General features: G+C 46.7%; 1 protein-coding gene across 1 annotated transcript in view; it reads left to right on the plus strand.

Annotated features, from left to right (window-relative positions):
- Positions 1 to 27332, plus strand: part of LOC142590338 (CD109 antigen-like) — a 105963-nt gene that overhangs the window by 56361 nt on the left and 22270 nt on the right. Inside the window, exons 3-21 of the mRNA XM_075702392.1 lie at positions 3267 to 3435; positions 4404 to 4474; positions 5018 to 5069; positions 7917 to 8242; positions 9379 to 9609; positions 10356 to 10544; positions 11358 to 11468; positions 13693 to 13755; positions 13981 to 14178; positions 14691 to 14840; positions 17546 to 17686; positions 18502 to 18550; positions 19030 to 19143; positions 19408 to 19528; positions 22187 to 22304; positions 23333 to 23446; positions 24433 to 24549; positions 25894 to 26022; positions 27099 to 27270. Of these exons, the coding sequence (XP_075558507.1) occupies positions 3267 to 3435; positions 4404 to 4474; positions 5018 to 5069; positions 7917 to 8242; positions 9379 to 9609; positions 10356 to 10544; positions 11358 to 11468; positions 13693 to 13755; positions 13981 to 14178; positions 14691 to 14840; positions 17546 to 17686; positions 18502 to 18550; positions 19030 to 19143; positions 19408 to 19528; positions 22187 to 22304; positions 23333 to 23446; positions 24433 to 24549; positions 25894 to 26022; positions 27099 to 27270 (2635 nt within the window). The remainder of the gene's footprint in view (positions 1 to 3266; positions 3436 to 4403; positions 4475 to 5017; positions 5070 to 7916; positions 8243 to 9378; positions 9610 to 10355; positions 10545 to 11357; positions 11469 to 13692; positions 13756 to 13980; positions 14179 to 14690; positions 14841 to 17545; positions 17687 to 18501; positions 18551 to 19029; positions 19144 to 19407; positions 19529 to 22186; positions 22305 to 23332; positions 23447 to 24432; positions 24550 to 25893; positions 26023 to 27098; positions 27271 to 27332) is intronic.

Consider the following 27332-nt stretch of genomic DNA (forward strand, 5'->3'; position numbering starts at 1 on the left):
AACATGCCTTGTGGCTCGAAAAGCTATACCGTTACGCCAAGCAGGGACGGTCTTACGCGGCAAGATCGATAGCGTGGCGCTTGGTAGCGACGTGCGCTATATAAACATCGAGCTCGGCCTACGTAGTGGGAGCGCGCTGCTTGATCAGGTGTTTCTCTTAGCTCTTGTTTACCGCTTCCAATCTCTTTTGGAAATTGGCTCTTGTACGGGCTGCGCTGTCTATCGGCACGGTGAAACAACCAAGCAAAAAAGAACAAAGCTGTCGTTTTTTTTATGTTTGGTTGATACTCCAGTGAGTATCGATGGCTTCATCACGAGCGCCTCTTACTAGTTAGTAACGCGACGCATGAGAGCCTGCATGCGAGCGGACTTCCGCTCTCTGGCGTCTCTTGGTTTCCTCGCGCTTTGTGTAGGGACTTGCTTCACGGTCTCCTGAACACAGATCACTCTCAGCTAGCGTGGCGTACGTAGCGTAGCTTGCTTGCTTGTTGGCTGTGGATATGATGGATCGCACTTCTGTGTCTTGCAATAGGTAACTAAAAATAGTATCTCGTGTTTGGGTGAAAGCACGACCTGATACTTCGGGGAAGGCGCCTGCGATATTTCGCAGCGTGCACGTTACTTACAGATCAGACGCCAGAACAGCACTCCCGATAATTATAGCTATAGTAATGTACAAAAACTTGAAAGAGCGGGACGCTATCCGCTACGGTGGCGTATCGGCTATGGTGTTGCGCTGCTAAGCCCAAAGGCGCGGTTTGCAAAAAAATGCCCGTGTACCGTACATTACGTACACGTTAAAGAACCCCAGATGGTCAAAATTAATCCGGAGTGCCTCCGCTGCGACGTGCCTCAATCATGTATATCACGGTTTTGGCACGTATAAGACCCAGAATTTAAATTGAACAGCGGGACCGCGGTTCGATTTGCTTAACATCGAATCTCCTTAACGGCATTGTCTCGTGCGACGTTTTTCCTTTTGTTTTCAGGTAGAGTGGCAGCGGGTATTTCCGAATACGCATATTCGGTGGGCAAGTGATAACTCTTGAATGTCCGACATGAATCTTACAGGGTTATCTTATGCATGCTCTGTGTGCTTTTGGTGTTCCGATATTTATTTCAGACGCAGTATTTTGCGCAAGAACAGCTGCTATACTTGTTTGTCAAAAAATTCCGAGGACACCTAAGCACTTATGAGTTGTGAATGCGAAAGCATTAAGAAACTTAGATGGGCTAGTTAGTTGCTGACTTGATGGAACATGGTTATAACGGAACACGACACAGAAGGAATGCAGCACACAGAACAGTCACTGAATGCACACATGATGGGCGACATATGATTCTTTCTGTGTCCTGTTCTCAAAATGCGCCGTTATAACCATGTTCCATCAACAGAAAGCATTAATTTAGAATTGAACGCCGCTGAGCGGTCCTTCGATTGATGAACCCTACGCGGGCAAGCGAGCGCGTCGAGACGCTTGGCCAACGCCTCAACACAAAGCCGGTGCACTTCGATTCGTGACGTCATGCTACCTTGCCCGACTGCCATAGAATGCAATGGGGGCGCTCTCTATAGTGCGCCGCGGTGATTATGACGTCACCGCTTTCGACACGCCGGGTTTGGCAATGAAAATTTCGGTCAAAGTAGCATGATGTCATAAAGCAGAGTGCGCAGGCCTGCTGTCTGGGAAGCGCTGGTTTGGTCCAGTGGGCAAGACACTCGGCTTCTCAGCGTGAGGTCGTAGGTTCGAAACTCAATGCTTACCTTTTGAATTTACTCTGTTTTTGTTTTATACATTAATTTCTCTATGGCGATTACCGGAGGTGAAGTTAGAACGCAGGCGAGAGCTTGCGCGGACAAGGAACGCGCGGATACCACATGGACAGTCCCAGGTAACTCGGGCTGTTCTTTTGGATAACAGCGCGAGGGTGCCGTCTCGTCGCGGCGATGCCCCCTCCCCTCACGCAACACCTGGCGCGCCAGCGTGGCAGCAGGTGTTCACCCACTCTGCTCTGTCGAGGCGCGCACGTGACGTGGCCCCGCAGGCAATGGGAATTTAGGTGCCGTTTCGATGCTGAAGACGCAGGCCTTTTCACTCAGTGGGCCATTTGAGGCTTTGGCATAAAAAAAGCACCATCACGTTCTAACCAGTGATCAAATAGCTTCCAAATTTCGCCTTACCAGCTTAAGTGAGAAACACCTATATAGAGAGCGCTGCAGACAGTGCTGATCTCGGAGTGTCTTCAAGCAAAGCCGGAAAATTTCTCGCAGTCTATCGGAGACTTATCACCAGCTCGTGCATGAAAAGAGCATGTCATTTGTTCGCGCAGTCCGACTCAGAAATTAAAAAGAAAGGAAGTTTTGTAGAATGAGAAAGAGCTTCGCCAGAGTGTATATAACAGAATGGACTTTACCTTTACACTATAGGGATAATCAGTTAAAAAAAAAGTTGCACACTTACAGTCTGCTCCGGATGAACTTCTCAGAAAAGTGACTGATACTTGCGAAATGCGGTTCGGATCTGTATGCTATTGACACTCGAAAACATGAGTCAGACTAGGTTACGCCGCGCTCAAGAGGTATGGTACCAACCTATCTATACACGTGCACACACGCTCGTTCGCGCGCACGTCAGAGTAAAAGTAAATACGCCAGGAAAAAACAGCTAACTCAATCAAAGCAACATCACGGATGGCTCGGTGACCGGACGTGTCTTGCATATCCTGCTTGCGATGGATGTTGCTGTGTACAGCACCGGCCCGCTGCTGCAGGTTTCGTCAGATTGGTGGGGAGCGTTTTAGCATTGCCCAATAGTTTCCAGGACTTCTACGTGTGGCACTGGAGTCCTCTCACTATTTTAGGCGTTCCAAGAGGTTTTGCCACGGGGTTGTGCAGTGGGTACTACTGCCGCCCCACGACACAATTCTTGTTGCTGCTACCAGGGCTTATCAGTGGTCATCAACGCGAGGTGTCGTTGTCGACACAAATGCATAACAAACCGACTACGTGGCGGCATCTCCTGCGCCGGGTCGGGCTTTGCACCCAATAACGCGCTGCCTCTATATAGAAGCGCTTTTGCCGGCGCCGAGTGCACAGGGCGACTGTTTGGTGCGGAGCGCTCCCTTGCGAGTTACTCTGTTGGTTACACGCGCAATGACGCACGAGTACATAATGTACGACGTGGTCTGCAGTGCAGCGCACTTTTTCTCGTTCAATAAAACGGCGACTTCGTTTTCCTTTTTTCTCTTGGCACGGACTGATGCAGGTTCCGCAGAATGCCAAACCGGGCCAATACAAGATGCGCGTCGAGGGTAACATCAACGGTGTGCTGGGTGGTACTGGTTTCATTCAAGAGCAGGACATTGAATTCCAAGCCCAATTCCTCACCATCCTCATACAGACGAACCAGTTCGTCTTCAATTTCGAGCAGTCCAGTAAGTCGCTCCTCGCCTTTAACACCGTGTATTCGGGTTTGTTGCAGTTCAATGGCCTAGCGGTGTTAACACTAAGTGTTTGCACGGTGGAATTTCTCTCAACATTACTGCTTTAGCCTGTTCATCCTAGAGCATCGTTTTTCTTTATTTTTTGTATTTAACAGTGCGCTAAATTTAATTACCTGTGAATGCTGCGGCTGCCCCCAAGTCCGTTACCGATTTTTAAATGTAACTAATGAATGTGTAACAAAGTTTCTTTTCGGCATACCTCATTACACCAGCAAAGGCATGCAAGTTTTCCTGCTCTTTATGGCGAAAGAAGTGTGAAAAGTATGGCATTGTCTCAAATGAGTAAAGATAGAACATTTTACGCCTGCCAATGTACCGAAATTTTCAGATGGCCAGCCGCAAAAATTAGAATATTCACTTAATTCCTGCCTCAAGTGTTCAAAAGCTCGCAGTCTTGTTGTGCCAGTGTCAAGGGAGTACTACACCATTGCAATTTTTCCGCCCTGAGTGACAGCGGTCGGTAGATAGAGACGTGGTTGGAGCGTGACAACTAATCTTTTCTCCTTGCGTGTTGGGCTGCCGTTTGTTGGCGTCTGATCTCGTGGGTAAGCCAAACAATACACCCGGCAGGCCAGCACCAAGGAAGGCGTCATATCCCACCAAGGAAAATGGGATGACCATTGCATTTCCGATGTCTCCTCAAGCGGCAGTTTTTTCATCATAAATTAATGTAGCCTGCAAGGAACAAAATTTTCAGTCCTTGTATGAGCGTTCCTGTTACTTTGTAACAGCTACAGTTGCGGAATTCTTCCGGCTTTGTTAGTATAATAATGCCAGCAAAAACGGCTTGTTTGCTGTGCTTATCGGCATTGCTGATTTTCTTCTTTTTTCCGATTAAGGCAGTAATAGGAAATTACATACGAGTCACGTGCATTTCTAATAAATGTTATTATTTGCAGTTAAAGCCAGAATTGTGCTTCTCACGACTGAACTGAAACCATATGCGGAGCCAGTGGATGTCTACCTCACGGTAAGTTCGATATTATGGTGCAGAACATTTGTAATCAATACTTTAATTAAACCATTGATGCAACTATTCGGGCCAGTAAGCGTACCGAATATGGCCAGGTATAAAAGTGTGATATACGACTATGCTATGATCATTTATTAAGTCTAGTGTGCAACCAGTTTCTGGACCGAGTTATCGTTTCTAACACACCCCGGTGTGCCTGAAATAGTATGTGTTTTCATTTTCAAACGCGAGTAGAGCTACAAATCTCGTTATGTGTTTACATTTTAATATCAAGCGCTTCGGCCGTGCCGCAGCGCTGCATAGTGTGGAACACACGCAGTCTGACAATTCTGTCGCACTGTGTACATTCAAATGCACTCACTATAAACAACTTAGTCGTTGCAGCCGAAATCAATAATAATGAGTATGAATAACGTCAATGAGGAAAATTACTTTTCATAAGCTGGGACAGAATGAAACTAGAAGGTAGACTAGAGGCGAATGTGGCATTTCTACACTGCTGAAATGTATGTTTTTGATTTGTTGCTCACATATTTCTAGGATTCTCGGGGCATTGTGATGAAGCGGTGGCTTTCTCAGTACCCATACCTTGGTAAGTTCTGCGCCAATTTCTTTCATCTAGTTGTCAAGTCGTGAAGTTCCCGTCCGTTTCTGATAAAAAAACAATTACACATTGTGCGCGTGTCAACTAGTATTTACGTCTCTTTTGTACCGTGCATATAGGCGAAACGTAGCATTTATTTTGACTCACACATATAATCTGGCAAAAGAAAACTGTCATGGTAAATTACAAACATATTACTTGACAAGGCCACAGTTTGGCTGTAAGAGACGCCATATATACTATAGGTTGACCAGATGGACAGACTACAACTAGGCCGATTTATGTACGCACGCCTCAAACGAAGTCCAAATAAGCGTCCAGGTTTCAAAAACGAGCCCTAAACAAATGATTGATTTAAGAGACTAGAATTGATTTTAAAATGACTCTTTCCAACAAAGAAACATGTATGTCGATTTGCAATATTCGTACGAGCTTTTAACAGACGGATGGTTCTCCTCATAATTGATATAAGGAAGAAATACCTGGTAAAAATGACATGCAGGATGGATCAGAAGGTAAAGTACAAGGTTGATTCGGCTGCTTCACGCGTTTCTGACGAGGAATGTGCACTGCAATTGGAACGGTAGTGTGCGGAGGAAATAAAACTGTGGAAATGGCCCATGTATGCACCAGATGCATTGCAAAAAGGGTAGTCGAACTCATTTGTCACTTTCAGTTTAATTTGCTGAGCAGGCAACGACGGCTTTACAATTGCTACAGGCAATCTCCAGTAGCGCGTGGATCGGATAACTTGTAGTTTCGCTTTCGACCGCTCGTATATTGGTTGCTATAGTTACCTGCACTCGCCTTTATTGTGTTTGTTTGGGTGGCACTCCTAAAGGGAGAATGTGAACGGTGGTGCGTCAAAAACCAGCAGCATACGAAAGGAAGAAAACAGAGGATCAGGACTGCGTGAGCAGAAAGGGCGAAAGCTTGCGCCCGCCATTCTGAGAAAGGCTTCTCAGAGATCGTCACCACGAGCTCCCTTTAGTTTCGGCCTGCTGGTATACTCAGCAAGCCACTAAGCCGACGGAAAATGACGTCGCCTTAAAGTACCGCTTTTGAAAGAAAAAAAAAGGAACCACGAGGGAGTCCAGTAAAACGCGACAAGAGACTGCGGAATCCCGCAAGCAACAAGTCCCCCTCGCCCCCTTTCCCCCATAAGATTACGCAGATTCAACGCACATGTTGGAACCTATGTGAAGCTGATAATCAAATGGTATACAACTAAGAGCGATGCGTACAATTGTGTTTACTTTCATCGTATGCAACGAGTAACCTCATGCAATCGTCATGCTTATGCGCCACGAAGGTCCCAACCTCAATCTCGCGCAATTTTTACATTTCCGCACTACACCGCTCACGAACTACCCCGCAACGCAAACACCAAATCAGGTTGATGCACAGTGTGAGACGCATACGCAGCGCTTTCGCGAGGACGAAGGCTACGTGTGATGCTTGTGAATACACAGGAAAAGAATGACGATGAGAGGTGCATGCGCAGAGAATTCTAAACATACTGGAAACCCTCTGTTCCTTGGCCAATCCCGCATAGTGGGTATGCGCCAGTATTTGGAAACAGGACGAGACAAGAAGTGTGGTCTTGTTTCGAACGTCTAAGGATTCTGCACCTCTTGTGCCACAGCGGCACATACCCATTCTTGAGGAGTGGTCAAGGGCGGGCACACACACTTAAAAAGGAGAAAACCCAAGTCAATTAAAGGTAGCGAGACTGGTCACCCTGCCGTAGTCGGAGACTCAGCTTTGATCGCCCGAGTTCCTTTAACGTACACCCAGAGGTTGGTAGGCTTTCTGCATTCCGCCCGCTTGTAGATGTGACTGCCGAAGCCGGGACTCAAACCCGCCACCTCGCGCTCAGCAGAAGAACGCCGTAGACACTGAGCCACTACGGTGATTTCATTTTCTTTTTAATTAACAGCTTGTTGTTTAGTACGTTGTTTTGAAAACGGAGGAGATCGCGGATGGCGCAATGGCGATTCTCACCTTGAACTGTGTCCGCTGGGGCGGACCAAGGCGGGAGATAACGGTGACCCACAAGAACCAATCGCTGCTGCAAGCGTCCCATGGAAAATACTACTGCTATGTTTGAGATCAATGAACAATTCCTGGGACATATGCTACGGTTAAGCTCAGAAACCGGGGAAGGATAACTGTCAATTGATTGGACATTCCTATTCACAATGACCGGGAAAATATATTTAACGAGGAGAATATGCGACGTTTCCAAGTAAATAAAGCTGAACAGTTTCCGGTAGCTTGTCTGGAGGAGTTTTCTTACTGAGTCAGCAGTGGCGTAAGAACCGGCTTTTTGCAAATATTTAAAGTTGCGAAGCGTAAGCGGCGTAACTTTAAACGAAGCGTAAGCGGCGTTACGTAATTGGCAACTTAATAGAGACATATATGGTATATGTAACTCGGTCATCTCTCCGTGAAGCCTCCCTCGATCATTGCGGAGCAAAACTAAGTGAAACGCCCATGTAGTTATTTCGTCGTAGTCTATTCTGAAATTGTATATTGGAACTGGTGCTAGTCTCTGGACTTCTAAATGGACGTACTTGGATACTGACACACTTCATTTTGGCAGTGCCGATACATGTCCTTAGTAACTACTTTACACGCTATTTATTGAAACTATATATATATATATATTGGGCAACTGATGTCCGCTTCTTCAAATGGCGCATCTGAAATAGCCAAACTATCTGCAATAAGTGATTAAAAAGGTAACCATCATGCACTTCCATCGAAACGTGTCTTGCGGCGTTTTCGGCAAGAGCGCGCTCCCATGCACCGACACCTTCGCTCTGCTCGCAGGCTTCATCAAGGTCAACTTCGACCTTCCCTATGACTACGCGGTGGGCTTGTGGAGCATCAAGGTGGTGGTGCTGAGCCAAGTGGAGGAGCGCAAGATCCTGCTCGAGCGCTGGTTCACCGAGCGCTACGACGTGTACGTGACGGTGCCGCCGTTCGTGCTGGACACGGACGAATACTTTGAGGGCGACGTGTCGGCGAACTACACGACGGTGGCACCAGTTTTCGGAAACGCCACCATTCGCGCTTACGTGCGCCCCACCATGGTGCAGAACTACGACCCGGGCTTGCAGGTCGTGGAGCCCTACCTCGAGGAATACGTGCATGATGTGAGTACCCGTCCTTGCATGTCAGTCCAGCGTTGCAGCTTACAAAGCCTCGGCATGCTCGAGCGTTTATGCTTTCTGCCAGGGCCCAGGTTGCCTGCTTGAGCGCTCATCACTATCTACAGCCCTCTTTTAGTTAAAGAACCTTATACTAACCCAGAAGCCGATTGGCCGCATTGATTCTTTCTAGACACGACGTGTGCTCCCCCGTATGCAGGGAGCTAGTGTTCTCGCTCTGTCTTCTTTTTTTATATTACCTCATCTCCCTTCCCCCCGTGAACAGGGTGGGGAGGGGAGGAGGAGTGTAGCAAACCGTCCATGCATCTGGTTCACCTTCTTTGCTGTCACTCTGTGTTACATCTCGACTGAAAAAGTTCCGCAGAACCAGATACTTGCATAATTTTTCACTTACGGATGTCATGCGGAATTTACATGGAATCGTGATCGATACCGTAAGAATGGCACAGAGGAGAGTTGTAAAAGAAATGAGAGGACGGACTGCACACACGTGAGTATCGATGTTAGGATATGATTTTCATTCCCTCCGCATGGGCTACAGCAAGTCGACGTGCCACGACTGACAAGCCGGCAGCGGTTCAAGCGTTTTTGTAACACTTTCTGCTGCCTTTATTAATGTCGAACTTGCCGTGAAGGCGGTGAGGGCGAGTATTTCGAGCACTCACGTGCTGCAAACACTTCACTGTAAGCATCAGTATTGGTATGCGTGCGTTAGTTCTCGAGAAAGACAACGAGCCTTTCTGGCGAGAGCTCGCACCCCCGCAATTGTGTTGAAAAACAACGCTATCACTAATCAGTACGGTACTGCACAGACATCTTTTCCTTTCGCGCTCATAGTGTCCAGTTAAGTGCATTTACTTTTGCCAGGTCAAATAGTAGCGCCAGGTGAAATAAGGGAGATATTGAAGGCGACTGCTAGAAATTAAGGCGGCGACGTGCCACGTCATTTCATTCATACACGTCTTATGCCTTCCATCAGCTCGCGAAAAGCACAGTCTTTTGATGGTTTCGTTCTCCACGTGAGGCTATCACGTGGTTCGCGCAGAAGGTTTCGCGCAAGCGCGCTTTGCATCAACCACTCCGTCACTAACACTGGTGTTTCTCTATGTTTGCTTTATCAGTTCCGGATGGGCTACCAGTTCAAGTTCCCCATGTCCGAGCTTCGCGAGTTGGCATCGCCCCACCCACTCGACAAATGTGAGATCGAAATAAAGGCTGCGGTGGGCGAACGTTTCCTGGACATCATCGTTGATGGCTACGCACGCTCCCGCGTCATCAATTCGTCACTCAGCCTAAAGATACTCGGCGTGAAACCACTTGTCTTCAAGCCGGGCATGGTGTTCTCCATATACGTGAGTATGCGCAAACTGGTGTAACACCGGACAGGCCGTTGCATTTAGGATACGCGTCATATGTTTAGGAGCTAGGTCACTCGTTTCTTTGTTCCCTTTGTTAATTGTTAATAATGATAATTATAAACAGGTATGGCAATACTATGCATTTGCTTCGCGCAACAGTACCAAATAATGAAGGCTACTGTGCCAAACTATGCCCCGCAGGATTGCGGTAGGGCGCAGTGTTATGAAAGTACAGTGCGCCTTCAGAAAGCGAACTAAGCACGGTCAGTGACGCATATCAGACGGAAACTTCTTCGACGTCACGTACTGACGTGTCGCAATGGTTTCCCCGAGTCATGTATTGATTGTTGACATTTTTTGCCCCGAAAGACGTAGCAGTGGTGCACACCCGATTAATCAGCCCCTCGGGTACTTGAACGCACGCCCCACTGACTCTTGTAAGTGCACAGTACACAACCGTTTTTTTTTTGTTCCAATTTCGTCGCGGTGTGGTGGCCGCACCGGGAAATAGAGCCAGCTATTTCGCGCTATGCTATGAATTATGCGATACGTCTGTTGTAAGATGGGCAGTTAGGCACGGTGCAACATGTTCACTGCGGGGCTTTGCGGCTTTTGCAGCCATATTAAGTAAAACAAGATAGGACTTCGCTTATTGTTCGATTTGTATGCATAGCTTATCTGGGCCAAGTACTTCATCCAGTGAGCAAGAAATGTCGACGCCGCGTCTTTCCGGCTCGCAGATTGCCGTGACATACCACGACTTGGTCAAGCTTCCTGAGGAGAAACTGGCCAGCTCCAACATCACGGTCAGCTTCACATCACAGGGCGGCGGTCGGGGCATAGAGGAAGTCGAGAAGCAGCCCGACGAGCAAGGCATGGCCGTCATCGAAGTGGAGCCGCCCGAGGGTGTCGATCGCATCGTAATCAGGGTGCGTGCTTTCCTCTGCTGGTACCGCGAGTCTAATGACGACTTCTGAGCTCTTGATTGAGCCTCCTTTCATACTTTCATTTCAGATACACACACACAAAAAAAATACGCAACAGAAAATATTATCAACGTTGTTCTCTTGCGTCCTGGAGCAGTAGCTTTCATTGGGTTTTCTTGAGCCGATGTCTTTGTCAAATGGCATATCCGTTCAAGATGCATATTCGTTCTTACCGCGCACAATAACTGAATGGAACGCCTTACCATCAGATATTGCCACAGAAACTGACTCAAGTTTCAAGAACTAATTTGTTCATGACTTGTCGCCTATTATTATTATTATTATTATTATTATTATTATTATTATTATTATTATTATTATTTATTGGACTTCACAGTGTGTTTTTCGGCGATGTCTGTTTGCTGTTTGCTTTTCATAGTGGTGGCGTTATGTTCTCCTAATATGTCCTAACATGTCCTCTGAAATCTCTCTTTGTGACTGAAAGGGAAAGTTGGCATCCACCTGAAACTACCTATCGAAGTTGCAAAGGAAACCGATGCGGATTTTCTTTGTTGTTTCATTGGGTTTCCGCAGAACTCACTTCCATACTTCTAGTATAGGCCAACAGTACATTATCCTTAGTGATTGAGCTCAAGCTCCTAAATGCACCATATTAAGAACCGTAGTCTTTTTCTTTATATCTGTTTATATGAGGCGCGATCGGACGTATTACTTGTGCGAACTTATACATGATACCACGTTATTATGCAAAAAGTTGCCTTTTTGACTAAGAACACATTGAACTGGCTCTTGCAGGCGAGATATCATGATAAAGAAGACTCAGTGGAAACAGAAGCACTTGCAGTTGCTCAGTATTCACCAAAGAAGAAGTACATACAGATAACTACCAGCACGACGAATGGCATTGTAAGTATCCTGGCGCCTCTTACAGGCACTTCTGCGTCAACCTTATTAAAAAAATTAAATTATGGTGTTGGGCTGCTGAGCACGAGGTCGCGGGATCGAATCCCGGCCACGGCGGCCGCATTTGATGGGGGCGAAATGCGAAAACACCCGTGTACTTAGATTTAGGTGCACGTTAAAGAACCCCAGGTGGTCGAAATTTCCGGAGTCCTCCACTACGGCGTGCCTCATAATCAGAAAGTGGTTTTGGCACGTAAAACCCCATAATTTAATAATAAATATGTGACTAAATTACTACATGTTTTGTGTGTCAAGTTGCACAACGTATCACCACGATAAACTATTTAAGAATACAAGATCCTGCTAGAGCCGACTTTATGCGAGTACTTCCCTCCTAGAGATAGAGATGTCCCAGTCTCGTTTGAAATTACCGGAAAGCATGAAGACGTTTCACCAGTAATGCATACGGTGTATCATGCAAAAAAGATCTCTCTACTGACAAACAAGCAGCTGTAGTTCATACGTAGTTGGCGAAAGTCCTAAAAAAATAGGTCTTCGCCATGCCGTTGCGCTGATTGTACCCTGTCAAAATATATCAACGTGTAAAAATAGAAAAAAAGACACACCGGCTGTGCATGTTCTGTAAAAATCTGTCCCCCAATGATGTTTAGGGCCGACATTTCAGTATTCTTGCTACGACTTGAGAGATGCTGATACAAACTTGAAGCGTGTGTATACCACCATTACTTGAAAGCTGGTACTCTAGTGCCTCGAACATTTAAGACACTCTGGTTTAAGTGTCTAAGCAGAAAAAGAAAATCCAACACTAGCAACAAATAGCACAGAAAATGCGATTAGAATGAAAAAAGTAGCAGGTTCGCACTAAAGGCGAGGCATCGATTGCAATAGCAAGTTTGGGGGCAGCTATATTAAGTAAGGATAGTAGCTTTACCGGCCATAAAAAGTTGTTAACAAAGGCACACTAATTAAATTGACAAGCGTGGTGTCACGCGCGCGCAAGAATGCATGAGCACATCTCACTCGATGACCGAGGACACTCGCTGTCAAAACGCAGGAGTGAGTAAGCGCGACAGCAGCAGCGAGCGAATTGACCTTCGTGCAGCCATTCGCATCAACGCGAACCAAGTGAACACACAGCGCGCGGCGGACTCTGTACTCGTCGCATGTGGCTTTCTAGGCAGAGCGGCCCGGGTGGGCGCGCGGCTGACCGCGCCGCCTCGAGTAGGACGCGTCCCTGCCATCCCTAGCCAACGTTTTTGGATTCTAAAAACGTTGATCCCTACCCACGGCGGACCTTGTCGCAGATGGCCTTCAAGATACAGCGGCCAGCGCAGGCGCACGGGCCGCCTGGAAGAGAACGCGGCCCCCTTCCCTGCACTCCCTCCGCGTGACGGAAGACGGCGCGCTTCCTCCCTTTCGTGCGCGAGATTGAGCCGCGATCCCCGGCTCACCCTCGCACGCTTTCACTTGCACATACAGCATACGGCGCGCGGCGACGATTTTATCGCCGTTGGACTTTATACGGAACCTCACGGCGACCGCGACGCTGACGGCAGAAATGCGCTCAGAGTGTCCGTATAATTGATATCGCAATAAAAGTATGCATTGGAATCTTGCGTCGAACCTCATCGGCAAAATTTTACCTTCAACATCTAGTGAGATGCTGCAGAGATAGAGCAAGGCAGGCACGGGTGCTAGCCAGGACTGAGTTCGGTTGGCTATCCTGCTTTAGGGCAGATGTAAGAAAGATGAAAGAGGCGACCTCAAACGTGCGTACGCGTGCATATGAGGGTCCACGACGGGATTCTAGTAGGTGTCGCAGCGCTTGTTCTTTTATTCCACTGTCAGGATTAATGAGGTCCGAGGCCGAGGTCCAAAGACCTCCACTTTCGGGAACTATGTCACTGTGCCGGCGTACCAGACGCCTCGTTGAGCAAAGAAAACTTGTGAGCAGTGTCCTATACGTATTTCTACAAGAACTTGAACCTGGCCTATGTAGTATTTACTGCATAACAGGTTTACCGCTAAAGAAGACAATAAAGAAGCTAGCTGATATGTGAACTAATCGCTGCGTTCTACGCATGTGTAATCTTTGTGTAGGTTTGTCTACACGTTTGCCTAGGTTGCGTATTTCCTAGTTCCTTTCGAATTAATTGAGGTATGCTGCAAGTCTATTGCAACATGTCTTTTTTTAAAATTTTTTCAGGCTGGTCAGTACGCTATATTCCACGTGCGCACCAACTTTTACATCAAGTTCTTCCACTATCTGGTGAGTCATTCCTGGTTGTTTTTGGTGGCATCTGTGTTAGTGAAGTATCGTTAGTATAGGTATTCCGAGATGTTTTATTTCGCAGTGCTAAACGACCGTCGTGTTGTCACGATGTGTGAAGCTGAACATCGTAAGAATAACAGAAGGTCCGTGTTATTTGTTGCCATCGACATGCATCAAGCTGGTATTCGTACGTCTCTTCAACACAGTCTGAATGTCGTGCAGGTGATTGCCAAGGGAACTGTGCTCCAATCTGGTGTGCACAAAGCCTACGGTCTGGTCCAGACGATAACCGCATTCAGCATTCCATTGTCGCCCGAGATGGCGCCGGCTGTGAAAGTGATGGTGTACCAGATATCCAGCAACGGTGACCTCACCGCTGACGCCATCATTGTTCCTGTCCAGGGTATCAACAGAGGAAACGTAAGACCGCACGCTGCTCTGTCTGGTTTATCTGCCATTTGTATGTCACCTCTCTGTTCCATTTTACAGCCAAGTACATTTCGCAAAAAGAGATCAAAATCATTTTACGGACTGTTTTGGTGGCAAGATATTTGTCTTTTAGGTGCTTGTATCTCTTCCTCGTACAGCTTGACTCCATGTCTTTACTAATTGCTCGACATGAACTACGTTGGAGGTAAAAGGGAAAAAAAAATCTTATTGGACCTGATAGTTTATGCTGTTGAAAATAAAAATGAATTAAAATGATAAATTCGAGTTGAACGATAAGATGAATATATAGAAATATACTTAATAACTCGTTCTTTTCCTTTGAGACCTTTATTTCTTGAGAGCCACAATTAGAGCAAAGTTGCGCATACTTCCTGGCCTTTATTTTCCCTTTTTGTTTCATCTGTGCATGTATTTGGCTGTGCTTTTGATAAGAGTGGTTGAGACTTTTGTGGACCTCAGCATATTCTGTTTTCCAATTACAGTTCTACATGTGGAAGAACCTCAAGCAAGACCGATCAAACAACTTGATTGAACTGGTTCCGACCTATTCTCCGGAAACTGTAGCCGGTCTCAACGGCCTGGACAGCGACTTGGTGGCTGTGCAGGGAAAGAACGATCTGACGCTCACGTCGGTGAGGCCACGTTTGGCATTAACACGGGGAACGCGCGCCTTGAACTGCGGGACGACCTCGCACCGCCTGCGCGCAATGAAGCCGCTTCTGTGCCCCCGTAATCACAACTTGTCTTACATAAGTGCAGGCTGTGATTGGCCATCACTGCAGAGATGGTCTCGCTATTATGCCGACTGCTTTCATGAATGGCGGGCATCCGAATGCCGGCCATCCAAACGCTGGCCAAATAGAAAAAAAAATTGGAGGACGCTTAAGCTTCGCCTTTAAGAGTGGAACGCAATAGCATTCAAAGATCCCTGACTGCTTCTCATGCTTCCCGGCAACTGGAGCGTATGTAACCGTAATGTTTACCTGGAAACGCTTGCCGCGAACGCTATGCACGAAAGCGAGCTTTGTGGTGGAACCACGGCCTCTTGCGGGGCTGCGGCGGAGGCGAGCGCCAGCTGGAGTTCTCCGTGGCCCCCAAGACACCTATCGCGCCGGCGCGCGCCAAATGTCGGACGCCGCGGCCGGTCTGTGAACGCCACCGCTGGTTTGTGTGTGTGAAGGGGTTTCTTTGAGTTCTCGCGTAACAGAATTATGTTTTCTCGTATAGTTAAATTACAGTCCGAGAGCTGTCATGTTTGTAGATTGTGTGCAAGTCGCAGTTTACGCTTTTTGTACGTGTTTCAGCTTGAGAAATTCAATTATTTCAGTCAATTTATTGCTCATATGGAAGGCCTGTGTATATGTGGTTCGAACATCTTTTTTTGTCTATGCGATGTCTGACGCGGGACGTCGCATTTTCTGCGACACGGGCTCCTTAACTTTTTCGTGTTAAAACTCTCTTACCTATAGGAAAAGCTGTGTTAATATGGGGCCATGTCTTTCTAGAGGGCTACGGTTGTTAACGACTTAATAGATGATCTAGAAGTGTACGCATATGTGCGCGTATGTGCCGGCTATACGTGTATGGTGGTGTTTGGATCTGGACTTGCTGGTACGATCTGTTGGGAACTCGGCGCTGACGCCCGTGGTTGTACCTGGGTCGCAAGCCCCAAGGGTAGCGTTGGCCTGGCGGCCTGGGGTACAACTGGGAGCATCCGAAGGTCCCGGCAAAGCATGAGTCGACTGGTAACAACGAAACAACTTGTTTATTTTAACATCGCAAAGAGTTGGTGGTCAGGTTGACCGAAGTAGAGAGACGGGAGAGCACTTCACTCAACAGAAGAAATCGGAGCCCTCCTTTTGGCGTCCGGGGGCAGCTGTTTTTATACTCTCGCAGTTGAGGGCAAGAAGGAACCCCTCAAAAGACGAGCACGTGAATGTACAATGGGCTAATGGTGACGCACACTGTCGTAGCGATGCCGTAGCACCATGTCGAGCACGATCTCGTAGCACCCTGTCGTGGCGCTGCCGGTCGGACACAATGACTGGAATGAGATCCCTAGGCGGTCGCATCGCCGCAGTCGCGCCTGGAAACACCTGGCGATGAGTGTTGCGGCGACGACGATCGGGCCAACATGTCCGCCGCCCCGCCGCAGTCGCGCCGGCAAAACCACGTGTCGCAGGCGAAACGCAACAGTGGAAAAATTAAGGTACATCAACTCGTATTTCATCGTACACCCAGAGTAACACGGTAACGCGTCAGAGTTTCAGCGTCGCAAACATCGTCGACACATCACTGAAGTCAAACCTTCTCTCTCTGTCTGATGCACGCTGCGTGCTTGTTCTAAGCTGCATTCTACGTTGTGATCCAAACAAGAGAAACATTTCACAGGATAAGATGGAGATGAGGTGATCAACATTGTTGGACAAGCAAGGGAAGCCTCAACCTGGAGCCGGCGTTTCGACAAGGCGTCTTGTCTTCATTGTCTTCGATGAATACAAGGCCCCCTTGTCGAAACGCCGGCTACATATTGACGCTTCCCTTCTTTACCTGCTGTTAACTATGTATATCTTGTGGGGTTTCCTTGTGTAACTGCACTTTGGGCGACATCACCACGCGTATTTAACGCTATCCACTGTAAACTACAAGGAAAAAAAATATTGCATTTACACCACAAATCCTTTAGCCTCTTCGATGCACATTGCTTGACGTGCGCGTCGACCTTTGATAACCCGCCATGTTCTTGTTTTCGTTTCGATAATTCCGTTTGTTCACTTAGGGCATCTCTTATTGTTACTGTTATTGTTGTCCCCGAATACTGTGTACACGCTGAAACCAAGGCTACACGAATGCCATAGTGGGCTGGCGTCATGGGTTAACGCGCAAACATTGAGCGCGTTAACCGGGTGGTAGATCATGTTTCAGGTATATATTTAAAGGATAGAATGAACTGCAGCCTTTTTCAGTCAGCTCGGGGTGTTCGCCTTTATTGTCCTTCTCAGCCAATGAGATAAGCATGGACACAAAGTTACGATTATGAAAGCGGTTAAAAAGTAAACATCTTACAAAAGCTTTGGCATGAGTACTCGCTCTCTAGGAACGGGTAAGCCAAGTTAAATGGTTCGAGCGATGTTTACTCCTGTCACGGCGCGGAATCACGGTTTCAGCTGGACACGGGAATCACGTTGTGAAACATCCTCTTTGGGCAACGCTTGATGAGGCAATGCCCGTGCTTGGAGGAGAAAAGTGTGTGCGCCTGCTTTTCACTGGCGCCGCGTGTAGGAAGGCGACGAAGATTTGTCACGCTGTTCTCTCTAACGCGTTCGGATCCCCTCAGGTCATCGAAACCCTGTACCACATGGAGGACCACTGGGGAAGCCACGTGCGCGCCGTGTGGCGTGACCGCAACGGGAAACCAGACAAGGCGGAATACTACGTCACGCAAAACTTCGCCCCAGACGTGAACAAGACGTTCGCGGTGCGTATACACGTTGTGCCAAATGCGAGGCACGGCGTTTCCATACGCGCGAATATTTTCGGCAGCGAATGCACTCGGCACGGGTGTGAAGCAGCGAATGGCTTCACATCCGTGCAGTAGAATTTTACTGACGTTAGTCACGAAGTAGGAGGCGCAGCATTGCTTGTAGACTATGCTGTATACGGGTGCGATTAGCGAGCATTACAAAGCGATAAACTTGATGGCCGCTCATAAGGTGCGAGAAAGCCCTCAATTATATATTTGTAAACCGTCACAAATTGTCCTCGGCTGCCGCCCCTATGAAAAAAAGAAAGTATTCGTTCTTTTATTTCATCCTCATGCTGCATACTAGAAGTCGCACGCAGCCTCGGTGGCTATGACATTTTGATGCTGAGCGAGAGGTCATGAGTTCGATCCTCGGCCGCGGCGGCCGCATTTCGATGGGGGCGAAAAGCAAAAACGAAATAGTACGTTGCTATAGCTGTTGTTAAAGAACCTTAGGTCGTCGAAATTAATCCCGAGGCCTGTAATACGGTGGTCCTCGCAATCCATTGTGCTGCTTCGTCCGTTTAGCCGATGCGCCCGTGCATGAAAAGCAAGCGCCTACTACGAATAGTAGTCGAATTTGATCAAGTGGTTGAAGTATTCGTTGATCCACTTGAAGTCAGACATAATAATATACCTCCAATCCACGTGCACAAGGCGAAATACATGAGCAGCACTCGATTACTTTTGTTTCAGTAACATTTAGGCAGTGTTTGTTGCGTGTGTCACTACTTACCTTTCAACGTCAACATTTCATCTTTCTTTTACAGTTCGCAGGGCTAATTGTGTCCACAAACCTGAATGTCACAACCCTTCCAGGCAAGTATACACTCGTATTCTCTGATCTTCGGTCAAGGATTTCATAATCCAAAACAAGGCGCTAAGTCGAAAATGATAGTCTTTGGCAGTCTGAGGAAACACAAACACCGACTACATTGCGTGTTAGTGGCTGTGTGAGGCTTATCGCGCAATCTATTCCTCAGTGGCCCTCCTTACAAGCTCGTTATTATATCTTTTGTCAGCTTTCTCGTTTGGCAGCAGTGCGACAATTAACAATCTTAGGCTGGGGCCATTGCTTGACCTGGTGTAATGTAATTTTTTTTTTGCGAATGTAATATGAATTCATACTGTACTGTGTGGAATGATAATACAGTTAGCACTATTTAGAGAAACGTTGGTTAAACATCTCGCTTGGTGAAAATTGTTTCTGCAGCATTGAGCGGGATCGCCGAGCGCAAATGTCATATTTGTAGTTATTGCATAAAGAACTCGTATTTTAACACACGCTGCCCTTACAGACGTGTGCAACGAGACTGCTGGGATGCTTCCATGTGTAAACGGCGAGTGCTATCCAAAGAGTGGACGCTGCAACGGATACAAAGACTGCTACGATGGAACGGACGAGGGAAACTGTGAGTGCGACTTCGACGCCATACCCGACACAAGTTCTGCGTCTGTTTCAGTCCTTGTATCTCTCGTGTTGCATCGAGATTTCAAACGCATCGCAGCACATTGCCATCGTTAAGGCTGATTACAATACATTCAAAATGTACATACAGCCATGTTATAAAGGACACCCTCTTTTAACCGCACCGTTTGATGAGTGTAATTTCGAGTCAACTTTCGTTCTTACGCAGAATTGGACTGACCCGCGTTTCTTATCGCGTTTCTTTCAGGCGAGAAGGACGACTTGGAAGACCAAAGTCTGTTCGAGTTTTTCTTGTACAGGCAAAATCGCTTTAACAACTTCTTTGACGCAACAGGAAGCAATTTCGCCTGGCACCATGCAATTACCGGGTAAGATTCCAATGCGGAAACTTTCACATTCATTGCGTTTGTAACTGAGACCAGAGAAAGAGAGAGAGAGTACACCAAAAAAAAAAAAAGAAACGAAATTATGCTATAGATTAGTTTTTTTTCTCTCCTTGTGTTTCTGCCGTGGAGAAGTGTCGCTGTTGATTATTATTTAGGCACACTGCTTATTAACAGGAACCTCCCAGAATATTCCAGAGACCATTATTGTCTTCTTCGGAACAGCGCTGCAACCGTACCCGCTGTGTGCAGTGGCAGAGAGAGACACGTCGATGGTGTAATGCATGCTGCTAACGCCGTCTAGATGCATGCTGGCGTCTGCAGGATGCAGATGTGTAATGCTTCCTTTTTTCCCCACCACGTTGTCAATGAATACTTCATGTTCTTTCTCTCTTTCTCTCTCGTTCTCTCGAGTGCACATTGCTTTAATAGGGAAAAATACGTAAGTGGAGTGTAACAACAATATGAAACCAACAGACAATAATAGATCCAAGCAAATCAGGAGGGAACTACAATTTGGAAACAATGAACAGTCAGAAGTTATTTAAAGAGTCGAGTTAAACTTGCCATACTACTGTTATTCTTAGTAAAAGAGAAAGAAAATAACGGCGTCAGGAAAGCCAGCTTGTCGCCGTTGGGAGCCGAACTCACCACGTGAGCACATGTGCGATGCTTGTCCATTGGGCTTCGGCGGGGGCTGTCTCCCAGTCCGCATTCTTAGCTTCTTATCTACAGTGCTCAGGACCCGCCGTGGTTGCTCAGTGGCTATGGTGTTGGGCTGCTGAGCACGAGGTCGCGGGATCGAATCCCGGCCATGGCGGCCGCATTTCGATGGGGGCGAAATGCGAAAACACCCGTGTGCTTAGATTTAGGTGCACGTTAAAGAACCCCAGATGGTCAAAATTTCCGGAGTCCTCCACTACGGCGTGCCTCATAATCAGAAAGTGGTTTTGGCACGTAAAACCCCAAATATTATTATTATTACAGTGCTCAGCGATTGAAACGCGGTACTCGAAGAGTATGGAGGTCGGTAATTCTTGAGCGACCGGTGGGCGCTGGGCGATCGCTGAAGGGGCCCAATTGCGTCACGATGCGTCAAAAACTGACTCGTTTTCATGTGACACGAAAGTACATCAGCTCAATGTCCCCAGCGTCCAATGGTGGCGCAAAAAAGTGCCGGCCGCGATGTTGTCTGAGTATCGCGTTTCAATGGCTGTACAGTGCACACGTACTACATGTATGTGTAACATTGTCTTGATAGTGTTAGCCAGCGGCGCTCCATCTTTAAAATGCGAGGGCTGATTGGCCATTTGTTTGTCCTATCAGCTCTGCGTCGGGGCCCACATGAACAGCTGCTGACAAATATTGCGCGCTGCGTGTGATGGTGCACCTCTTCTGCGTCCTCGCCTTTTGCGCTGTTGCCAAGCTGGAGATCGAAATACATTGCCATCAAGCGCGTTTGACAGAGGCGACAACATAATGTTTCAGTGGCTACCGGGCCACTGCGACATCATCGGCAATGAAAGCGCCGACAAAGCTGCCCGTGCGGCACATGAAGAAACCTAAAGAACTTTGAGAACGGACGCAGCGCGGGACCTCAGCGGTCTTGCCAGAATCATCGCGTTACTGAAGTGGAACACACAGGCGTTTATGAACCGACGTCTACACTCCGTATATCCATATATAAAAATCACAACTTTATCCCGGACTTACTCGATGTGAAGGATCCTTACTGCGTCTGCTACGAAAACGTGTTTCCTTTGCGAACGCCTATTCATTCCTAGCCAGAATGGCGCACAGCACCAACTGTAACACGTTGACACAGAGAATGCAGCTATTGTGCGACTGCCCTTCTTATAAAAATCAAAGTCTTGCCCTTCGGACCGCTATAGGGAACCTATATGACAGGCATATGTCAGAAGAGAATATCCTGGGACCGTCGCCTCATGTGTCTGCGATGTACTAAGCCACAAAAGCGCTGTTAAGTTTCTGGAGGGACACCAACCTTTCATGACTGCTTGTGACGGACCGAACGATGAACGCTCCAGCGTGGAGGTGCGTGAGTGCGGTGAACATTTTCTTTTCTCTCTTACTAGCCATCTGTCATTCCTTTTACTCCTTTCCCCAGTAGAGGGTAGTTAACCGGGCTCAGCCTGGTTAACCTCCCTGTCTTTCCTTATATCAGCTATCTCTATTTATTAAGATTACGCACTATGCGACGTCTGCGGTTTCACGAATGTTCCACATCCGCCACCTTGACCGCTAGCGGCGATGTCTAACACTCCCATAGCCAAGTACAAAAAAAGCACGAAAATGGTACTCCCACGGCAGTGACAGCACACAGATGTACAAGAACGTATATGTGTGCAAATAGACGGACAGGCGTCCCCGTAGCTCAGTTTAGCATATTTCATTTATAACAATGAAGTCATCGAAAATTTACCTTCCATTATTCGGTTTGTTCAGTTTTCTAAAATAGCTATTTCCTCGATGCTGTGTTTGGCTTACTTGTCCGTTGGCTTCATATGCTTCATATGCTTGTTGAATATAGATCAAGCCTTTTAGTTCCCCTGATGCTTCTTGCACAAATGCGTTGTTTGACGACGTGAACAATGTGCTTCTTTTCTACACTTTTTTTTGCAGCAACTTAAAGGACATATATATGCCATGCCTTGTCCCTAAGGGTCCAACGTTGTACATGTTCAATGCTATTGCTGTTAGCAGACTGCACGGCTTTGCCATACTTGAGGAGCCGATCTACGTAAGTATGCTATGCTTCTTTTTGTAGGCCTTTGTTAAAGGGTCACTAGAAAATATTAAGCCGAGTTAGATCAATAGAGTATGCGTCCAGAATTCTATAATAAGGTTCTGTGTGCCAATATATCAGTTTGTTGCCCAGAAAACTGCCGCCGAAGGTCCCGCTGCTGCTTCTCAATTTGAACAGTATGCGCCAAAAGGGACGAGTTTGTGTAATCTCGACGTGACCTTCCTCTATGCTTTTTGAATGAGCCAGTGCTGACGTCACTTCAGAGGTACCATAGTTCGCAAGAGGCGGCGCCACTCCTATTTTCCACATTCGTCATTCTATTTTTTTTTTCTGGCTAAAGAAAGCTCTGTTCTCGCTACAAATGGCGAATTCGTTATTACAGAAGCCTAACATTTCAATCTAGCTCGACTAAATATTTTCCTTCAGTGCCCCTTTATTGTTCACGGGCTTTCTTTTAAACGAGGACAAAATAGTCACCCAAGAAAGGATCTCAAACTAATTGCCCAAATGTGCTTTGCAAATTTTGTATTGACATAGTGGTCGTGAATTAAACAGCTAGTTAGCTTTTTCCTTGCTAATTATTTATAGTAACGCAATGTATACTGGATGTTCTCAAGAAGGTTACCAACAAGACACAGTTGATGTCATATAAAAAAAAATCTGCATAGAAAAAAAAATTTGCTCTGCGTTAGCTGATGCCCCATGCATGAATTAACGAATGAATTAATGATATGTTGTTTGGCTCCGGTCGTTGGTAATTTGTAAGAAGTGCAGGCGCCCCTACCAAAACAAAACGAAATAAAAACGTTTCATTCGACATTTCGTCGCCGAAACACAGAATTAAACTTGTTCGGTTTTGTTTTGTTAACGTTCGAACGCCTACATTTCTTGCCAATTATCAACCGCCAGTATCATGAAAGACTACCTTACAATAGGAACCCATCCATGATAATTCAAAATGTGTGGTGCTCGTTATTAAAGTTTTCTATGGTTGTAAAGTAAACCGTTCAACTGGTCTGCAGCACAACAGCTTGCGGCCTTTCTTCATGACGTACGAAGCACCTTCAACGGCTGTCATTGGAGAGCAGATTGGTATTCGTGTGGTCCTCTTCAATTACCAGAACTACTTAGTTCAAGTAAGTGCGCCACTCTACATGTTCTGGCTTGACATGAAATAAAGTATGAAAAACAAAAGGAACTCGGCACAATTGATAAGTATGCCCAGCCAAGGATGACATTAAGTTATTTCCGTCGTATATGCAGCGCCATGTATACGCTTATTTCCTCGTTACTGAAAAAAAAAAAAGATACAGCTAGTTCTCATTCTCTTAATTAAGAATTCCTCTTGTTATTTCTTCTTTTTTATGAATAGTACATATGTTAAGCCGTGCATGCTGCGAACCACAGCCAAGGCGTTTTCGGTGTCGCTTTGCGAAGTGTACGGGTGCATCGGACCTTTTTACGCCTCAAGGAAGACGTGAACATTCTAGACACGCATCCGGTGCTCTTGCTCCTTTTTTGGGACATAGCCTGAGCGTGAAAATGGTTTACTTCGTGCTCTAGGGGGCGCAGTCGAGAAACAGACCGCGCTTACTTCGGATTCGGATACGGAGACAGCGCCTACTATGGGCTCCTGAAATCATTCGCGCAGAGCTTCATAAAATTCTAGGTCTGTATTCACAAAAAGCTCCTACGCTAGAATTATTTGTGAGGGAAAAGGCTAGCGAATTCTGTCGCTGAACACATTATTAGCTAAAGAACGCCTGTCAATGGCAAAGCGCACTTACGAAAGAAAGGCACTGTGAATTCGGTCCCTGATCTCGCAAGCGTCTGGCAGACGCACTGACAGTATGTGACAGTAGCGTTCGTCAACATTCACTCTGGTATTTTTTTCTACTTTGATGTCATTTGCAAGACACTGCTGACTGGCTAGCCATTATTAGTAATGGCTGCTTTTGACTAATGGCTCTGCAATATTTATGCGCACTTCCGAGACTACCATGAGCGCTTTTGAAGGCAGTTGTGTTTATAGAAGACTCATAATGCTCAATTAGCAAGGCATTCGTTTTTCGTTGTTTTATCGCTAATAAATGTTGCATTTCGTTCTGCGTTGCACATATAGGCTGAACTTCGAGTGCTTGGGTCTGAAGACTACCGGTTTGTGCAAGTCGGACCTTTGGGCCGAGTCGGGTCTTACAGCCCCGTGACCACCAAGGGTGAACAGCAGCATGTTGTCTACGTTAGTATATCTCTCTGTTTGCTCACCCTCTTGCGGCTTTATCGCAGCCACTGTCACGTCCTGATCACCAGAACAGATATCGTCAAAGAATGACTGATACAGGTACCATGCACGATATGTGTAAGCCACAGCGGCGTGTCCGATCGAGAAGGTATGCAGAAAGGAATAAGCTGACGGGCTTGTGTTTGTTTTGTTTTAATGACATAATTGCAATGCTGAATGACGCAAACAAAGGCAGAAAAAAACAGCACACAGTTCCGAGCACAAAAGAACGTCAGCCAGCTTACGCCGACACACGTGAACGCTTCTGCCCGGTTAGTACTTGACGATGCATGTGCCATTCATTCTGTGCACACAGTCTTTGTGTCCGGCGTGAATATACTTGACTTCTTTGTTTCGTTTTCTCATCCGCGACGGAAACATTGCGCATGGCAACGAGCAGCACACAAGCCCGTAAAACGAAACTACCTTGGTAGCGGACACGGGGGGGGGGGGGGGGACGCACAGTGAATGATCATGTATATTCACTTGCGGTGCCGCATTTTCTCGCAGTACGCGAGGGATGCGGATTGGTGATGCGGATTGGTATACAGGAAACACGAACGCACATTAATGACCTTATTACTGATTATCACGCTATATCCGATATGCGCTGCCGTAAATATAGTGTCCCGCAAAAAACGCCTGTTTACTTTTGCCGCACGCTTTTTAGGAAATCGAGTATACGTTCAAACACATCGTACAGCGCCGATTCATTCGGCGTATCATGCTGACCCACGCTGTATGTCCCCTTCTATCTGTTGTCCTTTTCGTCCTCAACTTTTTCAAAGAGCCTAAATATGCAGCCGCCAACATCATTGATTCTGATGACTGTCGTTATAGTTTACCGCTCTCATTGCAAGTGCAGTTTGCTCTTGCGGGGAGGAAGCAAGAAATGCAGCAGAAAATAAGAGAGATGAGCTGATAAATTTTTATCTGGCAGAAAAAAAAAATTATTTGCACACACATCGCACACTAATAAAAATGTAATGAACGGGACAGCTTCGATTATCAGATCTTACACAACACTCACCTCAGGGAAAACAATATATTTGAAAGAATTACTTTCCCATACCAAACTTTCTTTTTCTATGGTTTTGTTTTTTCTTATTTATAGATGAATATCAGCCGTCATCGCTAGTTGTACTTTTATGCTGTCTCACGTGTTTCGTTAAGTACAGTAATAAACTCTCTGAATCAAGCAAAGTTCAATTTTTGTCTCTTTTGGTGTTGCTTCGTAGGATATTATTCGTAGTCAAATGTTTTTGTTGACCTGTACGGCGTCTTTATACATTTCCTCGACAGATCCAGCCTTTCAACCACATCACCATACACGTTCCCATTGTCTCAGTGAAGATTGGACAGGTGGATGTGGGCATTGTGGCCAAAACACAAATAGCACACGAAGAGGACACTATTACCATCGACTTCCTCGTGAGTACATCTAAGCCGGCTACAGCACTTGAAGTGAGCCGTCACAGGCACCGAATAACGCATATCTGGTGCTGCATTAAGTGCAGTGCACCATGTGTTGTCATGACTGTGATGTCAACTGGTAACGGAGACAGCTCCTTGGTGCAATCGTGTGACGCTGGCACACCACGTGCGGGGCGCTGTTGCAGGTGACAGTGGTCGCGCTGAACGTTGGTCCATGTTGACGCGATTCGTCAGAATTGTACGCGCTAGACGCCATATATTTTAGCGACATACTGTACTAAATATAAAAACGTTGGCGTATGTGATTCAGGTATACGCGCGGTGAATATTGTGTAGCGTGTTTTAAAGGAATGCTTCACTTATAATGATGCTGGGCTTCATAATTGAAAGTATCCTTTCCGATACGCTGAATTTACTGCCTCCAAATTCTGACTTAAGTGCAGAAAAATTCACGCGAAGCGCATAGTGGCATTTCATTATATGCTGGGGAAAGATTTCAGTTGGGGGAGTAGTTCAAGAAACAAAGTTCCAATTAATTGTTATATTATTGCTACCTCAAAAATTTTTTTTGTACGAATGTAAAAGTGGATAAGTTCTAATTTTCCTTCTTGTGGAATGGCGTTCCGGCTTTGCGGGGCTAAATAGATATCTCACCATAAACGGATCCTCCGAAACAGACAGAAGGATAGAGCGTGCGAGAGAAAAATGTAAAAGAACAGAGAGGTAGGCCTGAGGCAAAAGTCGGAAAACCTCTATGACGAGAGTGGAAGGCAGACTTCCTGGCATGTTTTATCACGTAAACTCGCAAGCTACTCAACCCTCAGAAAGTGTTCTTGTGCTTTAAGTCCAAAGTACAATTTCCGCTATGTTGTCACAGCCACCGTTAAAAGTTTCTTTCGCGTGGTGTTCTCTAGAAAAACAATGAATGCTGTCGAGCGTGGCGCGGTAGTACTGCGGTACGCACGCCGGGTAATTCCGCAATATGGGCCACATGCTACTGTGCAGCTGCATTCTTCCAGAGTGATGAGAGTGCGACTCGAAGTGTCGCATTTAATGCGCCTTTGTTCACGCAGCCCGACGGCGTGCCCTTGCGAATGCACACGTCCATGCTCATGGACCTGCGAGCGCAGGCGTACAACATCAAGTTCCTCGATCTCAATGTTACCGAGGACCCCATCATCCCGTTTGAGAGCCAGTACCGGCGCTACCTCTTCGGCTCACCTGCCGCGCACGTCTCGGTCATAGGTACGCTTCCACTGAACAATGCTGATGCATGAACTTTTCAAGCACTCGTCCTGTTCCGCTTC

The sequence above is a fragment of the Dermacentor variabilis genome, chromosome 1, assembly GCF_050947875.1.
Source record: "Dermacentor variabilis isolate Ectoservices chromosome 1, ASM5094787v1, whole genome shotgun sequence".
Taxonomy (NCBI): Eukaryota; Metazoa; Arthropoda; class Arachnida; order Ixodida; family Ixodidae; genus Dermacentor; species Dermacentor variabilis.